This window comes from Ziziphus jujuba, chromosome 9 (assembly GCF_031755915.1).
Source record: "Ziziphus jujuba cultivar Dongzao chromosome 9, ASM3175591v1".
In the NCBI taxonomy this organism is placed as follows: Eukaryota; Viridiplantae; Streptophyta; class Magnoliopsida; order Rosales; family Rhamnaceae; genus Ziziphus; species Ziziphus jujuba.
Window position 1 is genome coordinate 761824 of NC_083387.1, and position 14674 is coordinate 776497.

At 36.6% G+C, this 14674-nt stretch overlaps 2 protein-coding genes across 2 annotated transcripts; both read right to left on the reverse strand.

Moving 5' to 3' along the window:
• Window positions 1-216: 216 nt before the first annotated feature.
• Window positions 217-7875, reverse strand: LOC107426197 (protein translocase subunit SecA, chloroplastic). Its single transcript, XM_048480947.2, has 20 exons — window positions 7178-7875; window positions 6971-7043; window positions 6618-6824; window positions 6112-6215; window positions 5808-5987; window positions 5407-5625; window positions 5015-5128; window positions 4810-4923; window positions 4366-4533; window positions 3968-4143; window positions 3344-3410; window positions 3116-3262; window positions 2844-2939; window positions 2697-2765; window positions 2445-2546; window positions 2112-2363; window positions 1923-1990; window positions 1456-1573; window positions 806-1045; window positions 217-676 (listed from the first exon to the last, which is right to left on the reverse strand). The coding sequence occupies exons 1-20, from the start codon at window positions 7580-7582 to the stop codon at window positions 518-520; spliced, it is 3078 nt and encodes a 1025-aa protein (XP_048336904.2). The 5' UTR covers window positions 7583-7875; the 3' UTR covers window positions 217-517.
• Window positions 7876-8286: 411 nt separating this feature from the next.
• LOC107426198 (protein transport protein SEC23 A) lies at window positions 8287-13670 on the reverse strand. Its single transcript, XM_016036311.4, has 6 exons — window positions 13454-13670; window positions 12190-13279; window positions 10050-11870; window positions 9279-9395; window positions 9121-9192; window positions 8287-9017 (listed from the first exon to the last, which is right to left on the reverse strand). Exons 2-6 carry the CDS (start codon window positions 12664-12666, stop codon window positions 8880-8882), a joined length of 2625 nt encoding a protein of 874 aa, XP_015891797.3. The 5' UTR covers window positions 12667-13279; window positions 13454-13670; the 3' UTR covers window positions 8287-8879.
• Between the last annotated feature and the right edge of the window lie 1004 nt (window positions 13671-14674).

A 14674-nucleotide genomic window follows, 5' to 3' on the forward strand; every position in this document is an offset into this window, starting at 1 on the left:
CGATACAAGTCTAAATATGAAATAATCTTATCAAATCCAACATAAGAGGTCAGGAAATATCATCTAAGGCAACAGATTGACAGAAATCCCATGTTCAATCTTGTAGGCGCTGTGCGGAGATTTGAATTGATACTCATCCAGAGCAAAAGCTTTGGTGAACAAATTCATATAACCACCAACTTTTTAGGTGATCGCAGCAAGATGAGATGATGAACATAATGATAATAATTGTGTCCTCCTCCTACATTAATATTAATATTAAGAATTCCTGTCTTCTCTCCCATTAGTTGGTGTGGCTTTCCCATATTAAAGAACAGTTTCATGTCACCTTTTTTCTTTCTGATATGCACAATGCACATTCTGTGCACTCCAATTCTAATTTACAACAAATGATTGCAATTTAATGATTTATAGTACTGTGTGTACATTGATAGAGAAAATAACAATGAACCTTGAGCTTCAGCTTCTAAATCCAGTCCTGTCCCTCTCTTCCACTTGAACCACCACAAAAATAATCTTATGCGCTACCATGGGGGCTTGTGGCTGTTGGAGATGACTCAAGGGTACCTACTGCATCAAGATTGTTGTTTCCCCTACCATTTCCATTGGTCACGAATTTGCCTGAATTCTTATCCTGTCTTTGATCCTGATCCTTCTTTACCATTACCGGTTGAAACTGACCCAAAATTTTAAAAAATAAAATAAAATAAACCCCCAAAACAAGGAAGACATTAGCAAGCATATTTAAGTAACATATGATAAGGTATCAAAGTGCAAATTACCATGTCTAGCATACATTACAAACCTGATATATAGAATATATAACATTTCTTCTTATCTGGCCCATCATTTCTAAGAAGAGATTATACCCTTCAAGCTTATACTCAATAAGTGGATCCCGCTGTGCATATCCACGTAAACCTACAGCTTGTTGTACAAACTTGAGAGCTTGCAAGTGTTCTTTCCACAATCGATCAATATTGCTCAAGATCAAGAATCTCTCAGCTTCCTTCATTAAGCCTGGAGCTTGATTTTCCACAATATCCTGACAAACGAGAGAGAGAGAGAGAGAGAGAGAGAGAGAGAGCAATAGGAAATGAATACACAAAAGCCTAAACATTGAATATAAAAGCTTAATTTTGCAAATACACAGAGACCTACAGTCGAATACAAAAGCTTAATTTTGCAAAGCAATACGAGGAAACAAATCATATGGACCTGGTTTTAGCTATCTTCCCAAGTTTTAGAATTAAAGAGTCACATTAATATTTAATCTATAGATGGGAAAACAAAAAGATTAATCGTGTCTTAAAATGCAACTCAGGTGTTGTCATAGTGCAGTATTTCATCATCTAGTTTTACTACGTAGTATATATCATAGAATTTATTCATGCCTACGGTTAGCAAAGTCATCCTCTAGAAAATAAAGATCATAAAATTGGACTTAATATTAACCCTTTTCTGCAAATAGGCTTCACGACCACGAAGGCGAAGGTAATCTTGTAACTCCTCGTAACGTGAACACTCGCTCCTCAGCAAATCAGGTGTCAAATCATCTAATAGATAGCAGTACCTAAAGGCACAGAAGTATGTCTGCCATTAGAATTATTTGAAGCCATATTAAGCACAGAGACCCACTGAAGTGGCCATGTAACATAGGAGATTTACAACAATTCATTTAACCATCAGAAAGAAAGTAGGATCCAATCTAAAAAAGGGATCCTATATACCTGAGAGGTATAACTCAAGTGATTTAAAGTTTTTTGACTGAAAAGCTGAGTAGGAAAATTTTTATGCATAATCAAGACTTTAATATCCTGCAATGGCATTTTACTATAGCAAAAGGGAGGAAGCCTTTTTATCCATCCAAAAAAACTGTATCTAATTTTGAACCAGGTAAAGAGAATGATGATGCCACTTACTGCTGAAGTTTAGCAATGAGTTTATCAAGATCCCAGCTTTCTTTTGGAGCATCTGAACCAACATTTGCCTATTCATCATTGGGACTACAAACTTTAGAATAGTCCACGACCCCATAAAAATTATTATGCAGGACAACAATAGAAAACAAGATAAATTTTTACAAAAGCAAAATGACTTCAGCAGCATACCTCTAAGATGTCATCCATTGTCAGTTCGGCATATTCAATAATAAGAGATTGGAGACTTTCCGATTCAAGGGCTCTCCTTCTTTCAGTATAAACACGGTCCCTCTGGCTATTTATTACCTCATCATACTCAAATAACTGCTTCCTTATATCAAAAAAGTAATTCTCCACTTTCCGCTGAGCTTCATCTAGTGCTTTGGTCAGCATCTTAGACTCAATAGGTAGGTCTTCAACTCTAAAAGCCCTCATCAAACCCTACAAGTTGCAATACTAAGGACAACTTAGCAAGCCATTTTGTACCACTATTAGATATTTAACAACAACCAAACTCAAAACCTGAATCCGATCCCCGCCAAATATACGAAAGATGTTATCTTCAAGACTTAAAAAGAAGCGAGAACTTCCAGGATCCCCTTGCCTGCCACTTCGACCACGCAGCTACATAAATCAAATCGCAACTTTAGTTTCAACATATGTTATGCAAAGCAATCCTGGTAGAAAGATTATATAGAACAAAATAGGCAATTCAAATACCAAAGAAAGAAAGAAAAAAAACCTACCAAATATAAATTGAGCAAAATATTTTACCTGATTGTCAATCCGGCGAGATTCGTGGCGTTCTGTTCCCACTACGTGAAGTCCACCAGCAGAAACAACCTGCAATTACACGGAAATTAAGAAACAAAAAGAACATTTACAAATCAAGGCCATTTGAATACACATATTGAACCTAACCTTCTTCCTCTCTTCCTCAGTGTAGAACTTGTATTCTTTAACAACTTCCAGAAAGGCCTTGCGCAGCTTGGCAATGACTTGATCCTCAGCAGGGCCCTATAAAATGCAAAGGTGCACAAATGACAGTTTTTAGAGTATGGATTGAATAGTTTCTACAGGATGATGATGAAGAAAGAAAAGTACAGAAAATATGCTAAACATATCTCATTGTGATTTATAACATTATTTCAAAGAGGGAAAACAATATCTTTACTATCTTCAAAGAATCTGACCTTTTCACAAGAATAAGATAGTCGCTCCTCTGCTTCAAGCTCAGTCAACGATCTCTGACCCCATGTTTCAACAGCTAACTTAACAGCTTCCTCAGCCAACTTGGCATTCCCATTGGATAGTTTGCACGGAAATAACTTTTCATTGACCTGGAAAATATATTATTATGAGTTCCCAGAGTTGAAAGCAATCAAACATGCCATATATTATGAGCAAAATTGAAAAAATACCTTCCATGTCTTCTTTGGAGGAAGCTTTTTCACTGATACGAAACCTCCATCTATTGGATTAACAACTCTGTAATGGAAAGGTGTAAAATAAACAAAACGAAAATGGAGAACACGTGTTTTAAGCAGTGATATCTAGAAAAGAGCTTTCAGATTGTTGTAAAATTTAAATTCTCTTTGTTCATAGTTCGCTAGTAAGTAAAATGCATGATCTTTAAATACAACTAGAACTTGCTTATGAGAAGAGAAAAAAACTCTCTTAATTATGTCGTTGATTCATCATATATGGCAAGAATTAGGTATTTCTTGGTGGCAATCACTTCTTCCCCCCTCCTAGTGCAGGTTATTGTCCTTAAAGCAAATAATATCATATGAAATGAACTTAAGCACATGTAGTATAATACAAGTTGCGTTGATTTTAAATTTTTAGAAAGTCTCTTTGAATATGAATTTCTATCTTCAAAGCAGAATTTGTCTAGTAGGTGATGATATCGGAACGAGTAAATAAGACGATTATATACTATAAATGTGAAGTCCAAGCATCCATAAATACAATAAGGATAGGCTACATATTTATGGTTTACAACTTTACTAATAAACAATTTATTAACAAGGTTTAATTGTTACCTTGGCATAAGCATCTCTCTTAGTTTCAACCTCGCCATAAATTCCGCATTACCACCAAGGATAATGTCTGTTCCACGACCTGCCATATTGGTAGCAATGGTCACTGCCCCTAGCCGACCACTCTGAGCTACAATTTCTGCTTCTCTCTCCACATTTTCTGGTTTTGCATTAAGAACCTTCAAAACAATGAAAATCTGTTAGATCTTCTCGTATAATTTACAATGCTACTAATATAATTTATCGTTCTACTCTTTACAGGTAAAAAGTATCATAAATGTAAAAGGAAAAGCGTATGTAAAATACTTTACTTTAACAACAATTTGTTCATCATAACTTTACTTTTAGTTTCACAATCACCCAAGTCTCACTTTAACCATACACATACAAAGCAACCACACCTCGTGGGGAATCCCAGCTTCTTGTAACTGCTCAGACAATGAGTCACTCTGCTCGACGCTAGTGGTGCCAACAAGAACTGGGCGACCTGTCTTATGCATTCTAGAAATCTCTACCACAACTGCTCGCCACTTTCCTGATGCTGCTCTGAATACCACATCAGACTCATCCTGAGAAAGTGATCAAACAGATATTAAGAAATCTAAAAGGCATTGAATAATTTGGATAAGCTCCGCGCACAAGAGTTGCATAATCCCAAATTTTTTATTTTTTATTTTTCCCCCAAATTGATGAAAAACAAATAATTAAGTAAAATTTGCATTACATACTTCCATCTTTTGCTTTGCTTTTACTCTACCTGCATTTTGTACATCAATTCTGATATGAAAACTTCAGAGGAGCAATGAAGATAAGTTATTAATGAATGGCAAGCTAAATGAGTATACCTTTCTAATCATAGGTTTGTTTGTAGGCACAACTGTAACTTTTAGTTTGTATATGCTTTCAAATTCTGTGCTTTCAGTTGCTGCAGTACCAGTCATTCCACAAAGTTTTGGGAACTGGAAAAGTAGAAGATGTGAATATCATGAAGTGAGAGAATAAACTTTAAAGATGCGTCTTTTAATGCATTCCAATAGAGAATGCTCCAACCTGGAGAAAGAAGTTTTGGTAACTAATTGAAGCCAGTGTTACAGTTTCATTTTGGATGGGCAAACCTTCTTTTGCTTCAACTGCCTGGTGAAGTCCATCACTCCATCGCCTTCCCTGAAAGAAAAGGATAACCAATATGATTATTCTCAATGAGAAATTAAGAATTATTACCTTTTTCTTTCCCAGCCTTTTATGTTTACAAGGTTGAATATAGTTAACTATGTTGTATTTTTTGAACATGCATTCTTAAACTTGATGAAGCTGTTTTGCTTGCAGATAACATTAAGCCTGATCTTAAAAATTAAAATTCTGCTAAAACACTCAAAGATATTGACAAGATAAAGTTGTGTAAAATTTGCTAAAAGTATGGGTCCATGATAAATAAAAATTACCTGCATAACTCGACCAGTAAATTCATCTACAATCAAAACCTCTGTGCCACGTATGATATAGTTTACATCTCTAAGAAATAGCTCCTTTGCTTTTATTGCATTCAGAACATATGAAGCCCATTGTTCTCGTGGATCATACAAATCTTTTACATCTAGAATTTCTTCAGCATCTTCATAACCCTGTTCTGAAAGAAGAACTGTTTTTTGCTTTTCATCCACCTGAAACAACAATCTCATTTACAAAAATGAATTTAAAAAAAAAAAAGGAAAAAATAAAATAACTGCCTGCTTTCAACATCTAAAGGATTACAAAAGGATTCTTCTAATGCATCATCTGCAGGTCCAATATACCATACAAAAATTGTTTTCTTTGTTCACAACGATACAATAGGCATCCTTACAGTGTAATGTATATCTCGCTCAAAGGCTGAGGCTATCTTTGCTGCTTTATAATAGCGGTCACTAGGTTTTTCTGCAGGTCCAGATATGATGAGAGGTGTTCTGGCTTCATCAATAAGGATGGAATCAACCTCATCAATTACACAGTAATGAAAACCTCTCAAGACAAGCTCCTCAACACTCTGTAGATGTCAGAAAATACATTCAGCTAGAGTAATGAAGTTAAGCAACTCTTCAATCACTGAAATTAACCATAATTAAGTGGAAAAAAAAAAAAAAGGAGTATATAAAGCAAGAATTACTTTCCGTGGCAAGATTGTCTCTCAAGTAATCAAAACCAAGCTCACTGTTGGTGACATATGTGATATCACAAAGATAATTTTCTTTTCTTTGTTCGCTTGTCATGTTCTCTGCCAAAACAAACTCCTCTCGTTAAGTTACAGTTACTACCTTAAATATAAAGCTGATGTACAGAAGAAGCAATGGCAAGTGACAAAGAAAAAAAATACCAACTCCTATCTGATCTCAAGAAGAGGTGCAGTTAGATACGCATATTGGATAGTCTACTGAAATGATCACCGGTAAGGAGCAACTAAAAAGGAGAATTTTGAAGAAATTTAAAGGCTTTATCATTGAAGATGCTATTTTTATTTTTATTTTTTATCATTGAAGAAATTTAAGAGAAAATAAATAAAATAAAATAAGAGAGAGATCGATTGAATGATAAGTTGAATCTCGGCCAAAAGGAAAGAGAAGAGAGGCAGATAACATATATATATATATATATATACATATACTAGAATGAGACATACGTTGAATTAGGCCAACCTTCATTCCAAGAAAGCGAGGAACTTGACCAACCCACTCACAATCTCGGCGGGCCAAATAATCATTCACAGTAACAACATGAACTCCATTTCCAGCCAAGGCATTCAAATAGGCTGGTAAAATAGCTACCAGGGTCTTCCCTTCTCCAGTTCTCATTTCAGCTATCTCTCCCTTATGAAGAACCATGCCACCTATACATGTTGGAAGAGAAAACAAAGGAACCAACTCACAAAAGGATCATATCAATAATCAATACTTTGTAGCGAATAATAAGAATCATTTTGCATTTGCAGGTTTCAAATTCAGATAGAATAATAGAATGGCAGAATCCAACTACCTATGAGTTGGACATCAAAGGGACGAAGGCCTAAAACTCTTCTCGAAGCCTCTCTAACGACAGCAAATGCTTCCTGCATATACTGGTGCTTTTAGCTAGGAATAGGAAACAAGGGATTATATAACAGAAAACCGCATTTGACGAATTACAATTTCAATTTCAATATCCCATTTACTAATTTACTACGCAACAAATTGAACAACTCACGGGTAAGAGAGAATCCAAGGACTCCCCCTGCTGGGCTCGTTCTTTCAACACGGACGTCTTGTCCCTCAGCTCCACATCCGACAATGCCGACATCTGAGCTTCCAAACCGTTGATGACAGAAACAGTAGCAGCATACCGCTGCCTGGTGGACTCCCCAGTGTCAGTCCCTTTGAAAATCCCGCCTAATAATCCTCCCAGTGCACCAACTGTAGGGATTCGCCGCCGCCTCCTCTTCTCGCCAACCAATTTCCAAGTTTTCCCTGAAAAGTCCAACACTTTAACGGATTTGGAACCCAAAAAGGACGAACCCAATGAAGGTTTACGGTGAAAGTTATTGACGGAAGACAGACGAGAAACAGAGGGGTAATGTTTGAGCAAGGACGATTCACACAACGTGCAAGCCATATATGTTTATATATATATATATATATATACACTTTGAGTTCAGCTACACACACACACACACACAGAGGAACGGAAACTGGAAAGAAAAAAAACAGAAGAGAAATGGATTGGTTGTTGTAATAAATCTGTTTAATTCATAAATTAAATTTTAATGGAAGTGGAAGGTAGCTTCTTCAAGTTCTGGTTCTGGTTCGAGTTTGAGTTGGGAGTATTCTAATGTTCCGGAAGAAAAGCGAAGACCGGGGGGACGCGTGGCGTTGGGATAAGATAGAACCCGCAACTAATACAATCTACGGTTGTAAAGCTCCCCTACACCCCTCAGCCACCAAAATAATGATGCTTCATGAATCATGATTATAGATTTTCAAGCCCAATTACCAAATGTCAAAATCATACATAAACATTATATATCCTTCGAATCTAAACACCTTTTTTTTTTTTTTTTAAGGAAATCTAAACAGTCGTCTACCAAATTCCATTTAAGCAGTTATAATCTAAAACCCCAAGATGTCATCGTTCAATAAATTTTTACGTGCTCCTTGTTGTTGTGGCCCATGTGTTTTTGGTGTATCATAGTATTTACTAGTTAGTTTTTGCGGTACAACAATTCTATTTTCATAAAATTAAACAAACAAACGAATACCTATTTAAGAGATTAAAAGATAACAGTAATGAGCTATACACAGTAACAAGACAACTATGTATTAGTTAAATAATAATTTGATAATATTTCACTCATCTTTTGAAATAGGAATTACAGAATCTGTTACACTTTTGCCTTCCAAATTAACATGCAAATCATTTGACTTTTGATTTGCAGCGGCACGGTAATCTGCTCCTGCTGTTTTATCTGAAAAATCAATCTCACCATTCACAGATATAGTTTATAATTAATTAATTAATGCATTATAGCTTGCTATTTGCATTCGAACTTGTTTCCTACAGCATCTACCGTACAGATTCGTATACCAGTTATGCGACAAGATACAACACGTTATTTTTTTAAAGCTCAACATAGAATAGATGTGCTTCTTTTTCGGATAAAAGAAACAGTAAATATCTAACTGGCCCCACTGAGTGAGACCAAGGGGACGGGCTGTTGGGAAGCGAACTGTTTGGAATTAGTAAAACTCGCAATTATACAATTTTGGAAATAATCAAACAAAATCAATGTAAATAGCAGCCTTCTCTCCAGTAAGGATGGTTTTGTTTTTTTTTTTTTTTGGTTGTTGTTGTTGTGGGTTGGGGCGGGGAAAGAAAAGAAAGCAAGAGCAGGGCATTTAGCCATTTAGCTAAGCTAGCTAGGTTCTGGGGGAACCACTTTGAGACTTCGCAGCCACTCACAGGTGCTGGGTTCATCAAAGTGAATAAAACTGCTTTTCAGCTTTGTCCGCTGCTCTGTCGTCAATGTTCTTAGCTGAGGGAACCTTGCCTCCTGCAAATGTTACATATATCACTTCTATAGTTAGCTTTCTACTCGATCCAAATAACATATAAAGAGATTTTTTTTTTTTTTTTTTTTTTTTCCCTCCTCTCACCTGCTCATAAGGAGGATCCTTGTGTGCCGGTATCAGCCGAGAAACAAAATACCTAGCCTGAGAGCTTCCCTCCTGTTCCATAAATCTAACCATCATTTTCACTTTCTTCCATAAATTATCCGTAGCTATATAACTCACCATACAACCAGGCAACAAACCTTGAATGCAAGGATGCGAGGGGCTGGGAAACGGAATTCAGTTAGCTCTTCAGCCAACGTCCTGCATGCAGCCAATGCAGCTGCACTTCTTCCTTCATCAACAGCAAGTTCAGCTCCCTGTATCCACCACCAACCACATCAAGGAAAAGCGCTCAACTAAATATATTGTGGACCAGGAAAACAAAATAAGACAGACAACTTAAATTTCTGACCACATAAACCAAGAAACCAAATCTGACGTTCAAAACCACAAATGTTTCAGCTACACTCAAACAGATAAACAACAGACAGACAGACAGACATATAGGACTCCAATTTATGAGCAACACCATGAAAAACATAGAACACCTCAGTATGCCTTTCTACACTTGAAGTTATCCATACGCTCACAATTAATCTCCTTTACCTTTTTCACCAGAAGTCTTATTACAACCAAATGACCAAAAGTGGGAAACACCATGGGGGTAACCAAACCCCAGAATTCTGTAACCCATCTTCATCCTTCTAACCAATCATAGCCTCATCATCTATAAATTCATGATAATAAGAATCTCTGATTCTGAACATTTGGTTGGTCTAATTTCCAACCTCTCATTTTCTATCCTCCATAGAGCTTAGCAAGCAAAAAATGGAGCAGAAAAGAGCCAACACTCGTCCCCTTTCTCTCCCCCACCCCCCTTCCTGCCTACCCAGAAAACATTGAGAAAAGCACATGCCAAAGAAAAGTAGATGCCATGCAATAAGGGCAACAAGATGGGCTAAAGTGCATACCAGCCAAATGAAGACATCTGTACCATGGTCAAGGACAACTGCCGCATCAGACTGCATAGCAAGGTCATAAGCTGGTAGTTCTTCAAAAGTTCCTCCTTCCCGGTGCATTAGACAACGAGGGGCTACCATCCGAAGAGACAGGTCAAAGGATGCATTCAAAAACAGGTTTCGAAGTACAGACCTCTCATCTTCATGCCCAACAATGCTTCCTAGTAGTGGACCCCTTTTGAGATGGAATAGAAGCTCTGGTAATAAAGAAATCTCCTTGGGGAACCGGTAGAGCTTTGATTTTGGTACTTGAGACCCAAATTTCAAAGCAATGTCTTTAATTCTTTCATCTATTGTTGATCGCATGTCAATGGCATCAGAATAGTTTTTGGCCCTCAGGAGGGTCCTCTTGGCAATAAGGACCGCTGCCACTTCATCTTGAACGCTCTCAAGATATGAAGAAACACTATCCACGGTTGGCAATCTGACAGTAATCACTCTTGATATATCAGCTTGATACACATTTGAATACTGAATCACAAACTGGAAAAATACATAATCACTCTTAATATCCCCTTTAGTTTCCATGGAAAGTGAAAAGCTCTGTGTTTCTTCAACACTAAGCATTTGTATATAAAGAGAAGAGTCATTTTTAAAGGTTTCATGAGTATCAACATGTGCCTCTTCACCAGGACCCACAGCTTGAGATATGAGAATATCATCAGAACAGCGTATTTCCAATATACCGTGGGAACCTGCCGCCCTAGTAGACGCCCTTTGCAAATTTACACCAAAGGCCTCACCAAAGTCGTCATGAAGAACTAAAACACCCCCAGAAGCCTTTGCAAGAGGCTGCACAACGGGAACCCTTACAGGGCATGTCCCGGCACATAGAATGTCAACAACTGTATTGTGTCTATGAGCCTCTCTCCCTAGATGTTCCATCCATTTCAATGCAGTTTTTTCCATATGAGGATAATTTGGATGACTGTAGGAATGTGGAACAGATCCAGGACCATATGTATTAGGTCCACCAGCACACACAATAATCCTGCTCTTACCTCCTGACCTAGTGATTAGCCCTCGAGATATTTCTGCTGATGGCCCTTGCACTATAGCAAGAGCAACCTCAACAGCTGTACCAAGGCATCGATCTCTGGAAACTTCTGAAATGTTCAATTTATATGGCCTCAGTGATGAGAATATGGCATGTGCAACAGGCAGTGAAGCATGCATTGGAGACAAGTATATGCCAGTTCCATAAATCAATGACTTCAAGGACTCCTGCGTCGGTGACTTCTCACCAGGAAGCACATCGGCAGATGCAATTGATTCCTCCGAAAAATCATAAACTGATACAGTTCGACCATATAAGATGATCCCAATTCTTGTGGTTGGTGGAAGCGAATCAACAAATGCATGCAATGAGCTCTGCAAATGTTGGAGGTGTGGCTCATCTAAACACTCATCTATGACAAGCACAATGGGTGCAGACATTCTTGAATCAGAAACTGGAATAAAACCAGGTCTCTTGTTCCCAGTTTGAACATAATCAACCATAGGAGATGACAGCTCTGAAAAATTACGAAGGTCTTCCCTGCTTGGAGCTATATATTCACCCTCACTTCCATTCAGTTTCCGACAAATAACGCACTGCCACTGGCCTGATCCAAGTAATATTTTACAATAGACATTTGCATAAGCTCCACAATTTTGGCAGCGATGTGGATCACGTTGTATTATCTGAGGACCTGGTGAAATCTCCCTCCCAGGAGAAACCAATGCTCCAAAACCCAAACTTGGCACATTAGCTAGTTTTTTCTGTTTCAATACCTAAATGACAAAATAGGTGGGACAAGGGTTCAGGCATATGATAATCAAATGTTTACGAGAGAAGAAACATCAAATTTCAAACAGAAGTCCTCACCAAAAGCACTAAGATTGTATAATAAAAAATAGAACAGAAAAAGCCATCCAGTATATGTATATGTAACATAATATATGCACATGCATATGCTTGTGTAATTATGGAGATTTAAAGGTTTAGCAAAACGAAATGGAAACAGCTCTCAGAACAACAGTTATTTCAATTCCAAAAAGGAATCATCATAAACACAAATCCATTAGCTTTAAAAACAAGATAAGGAAGTACCTTATGGGCTGAGAATAGAACGTAAGGTGCTTCCCCAACAGTTGTCAAATCCTCTGTTACATCAGAAGTTTGGTGTAGCAAATCAACCGATCCATTTGAAAAATGGGGAGGGGAAGACGTTGGCAAAGACGAGCCTGAAGAGAAAGCAACCGGCTGAGGAGTTGAAGGTGAAGCGCGAAAAGGCACAGCAGCAGGCCGGACAGGAGAAGAAAATACAGGAGGTCCAGGGGGAGTGCTCAAATGAGGTGGGGGGCTGCCAGATTTCACCCCATTTGCAGGTGACGCTGTAGTTGGGGCTTGGATTGAAGGGGAAGGAATCTGATCATTTTGAAATTTAGGGGGTGGAAACCTATGTGCGCCAGGTGAAACAGAAGGTGGAGGAACAGGGCTTCTCTCAGGATGAGAACTCTGAGTTTCTGGGTGTGAGGAAGCGACACCAACAGAATACCGAATTGAAGGCTGCGCTTGATTTGCCATCGAAAATTCAAAAATTTGTCTTATTTAAACAAAAACTGTTCAAGAACCCAGAATCAAGATTCGAAAATTTACTGGAAACTACCAAGTAATCTATATCTCAAAACACATTTCTAAGGGAACCAAAAAAAAAAAAAAAAAAAAAGGAACACAAGGTGAGGACTTTGGTTGCTAAGGCAAGTCCAGAGGTTTAATTCCATAATCCGTTAAAAAAAAAAAAGAAAAGAAAAGAAAAGAAAATATTGAGGAAGCAAGAAGAAACACAGTCCAGGAAAACTGAAGCACCTGAATTATATTCCAACCCTGAGGTTTTCGCAACTTAGATAAACTAATTGGAGACCTAAAACCTCCCAAAACCCCGGGAAAAAAGAGGGATAAGAAGAACAACAACAAGAAACGGATTTTGATCCTAACACAGGTCCAAGATATCGACAGCAAAAGTCAATAATTCGATCAAATACCACAGGACAAGCCGAAAGATCGCAACTTTTCCAGGATCAAATATTAACTCAGGGCAATACGCTGTCGGCTTATGACAGAAATCTCATCGCCCTTTTGGGCTTTGTATCCATTCGGCGTTCAAGCTTCCCAGATTTCCCCTCTTCCACGAAGAAATCTACATTATCAACAAACAAAGTTACAGTTTGAACTGCGCTTATTAAAAATTTAAACATTAAAATAAAATAAAAAATGATCTAGGGTTATTAGGCAGGCAGCGAAAATGGAAATCGGATAATTGATTGATTTATAAATCCATGCGAAACTATAGAAATCAGGAAAATCAGCGTACCTGAGAAGAATACACCTAAAAACACAAACGTATTAAACAAACGAGAAAAATCAAAGACCCAATATCATAATTTTGACTTCTTTGTTTTTTTTTTTTTTCTTTTTTTTTCTTTTTTTTGGTGGGTACTCTCGATTCTGACTTCGGTGACCTTTTTTTCTTCGTTTGTACCGCTCCCGTGTTTTTCTTTTTCTTTTTTTTTTTTTAATCTCTTTTTCCTATTTTAGAAAACGTAAGGCAATATTATCTGATAAGATCATCCTCATTAATTTATATAGCATCCAGTTTTAATAAAAGAAATAAATTGTATTTTTAACATTTTTTAAAAAAAATTTATAATATTTATTTGATATTAGATGAAAAATAATATCAAATACGATGAGGGTAAAATTTTCAGTTATGAACTTAATGATGACGATGATAATAATAATAATAATAATAATAGTAAGAGTTTTGAATTGAAACCTAAAATGTTAGAAGGTAAAAATCATAGGAATGTTAAATACAAAATTATGTTACAAGAGAAAATACAAAATTAAAATTGTAATTAATTGGATGTGAGCTGCGAGAGGAATGTGGAGGGTAAAATGTGGAAATCAGAAAATATCAATTAAGAGATTGTTAGCGATTGACACTGGGAAATATAGTATACAGACAAATTCGACAGTCTGAGTCTCCACTGTCTTGCAGCTGCTGAATGGTGTTGCATTTTGTAACTAATATTTTTTTAGTATTTTGTATTCACACACATTAATTAAGAAAGAAAAACATAAGATGCTAACCAATTTACATCTTATTTTCCATTCAAATTCACCTATCAACTTTAAAAAGAAAAAAAAAGAAAAAGAAAGGAAAGAAGCAAACTAGACTGGATTAGCTTAGAATATATAAAACCACCAAAATATATGGTTTTATATTTTGGATTTTCTTTTACAAAAATTATATACGTTAACAAATAGCAGATTTAGTTTAAGAAAATATTATAATGTGAATAAAAAGAACATATTTTTGGTAAGATAGATAGTAATGAAATAAAAATATAAATTATCATCTTTGATATTTGAGGGAAAATGTGTATAGCTTTTGTTATTTGCATAGTATTATCCAATTATCTATTAGAAATATCAGATAATAAAATATCAATAAAATTTAAGGGCTGAGTAGGCCAGTTAATCTATAAAGCTCGCGAAAATATGAAATGTTTCTAAACCGCATAAATTTCCA

Excerpts from the sequence above, each read along its gene's own strand:
- LOC107426197 (XM_048480947.2), bottom strand. The coding sequence starts at position 7,582 with ATGGCTTGCACGTTGTGTGAATCGTCCTTGCTCAAACATTACCCCTCT. Across the intron at positions 3,411-3,967 it reads AGAGAGATGCTTATGCCAAG|AGTTGTTAATCCAATAGATG; the intron begins GTAACAATTAAA and ends TTTCCATTACAG. Across the intron at positions 2,940-3,115 it reads TATCTTATTCTTGTGAAAAG|GGCCCTGCTGAGGATCAAGT; the intron begins GTCAGATTCTTT and ends TGCATTTTATAG.
- LOC107426198 (XM_016036311.4), bottom strand. The coding sequence starts at position 12,666 with ATGGCAAATCAAGCGCAGCCTTCAATTCGGTATTCTGTTGGTGTCGCT. Across the intron at positions 11,871-12,189 it reads TTCTATTCTCAGCCCATAAG|GTATTGAAACAGAAAAAACT; the intron begins GTACTTCCTTAT and ends TTTGTCATTTAG. Across the intron at positions 9,018-9,120 it reads AGGATCCTCCTTATGAGCAG|GAGGCAAGGTTCCCTCAGCT; the intron begins GTGAGAGGAGGG and ends TAACATTTGCAG.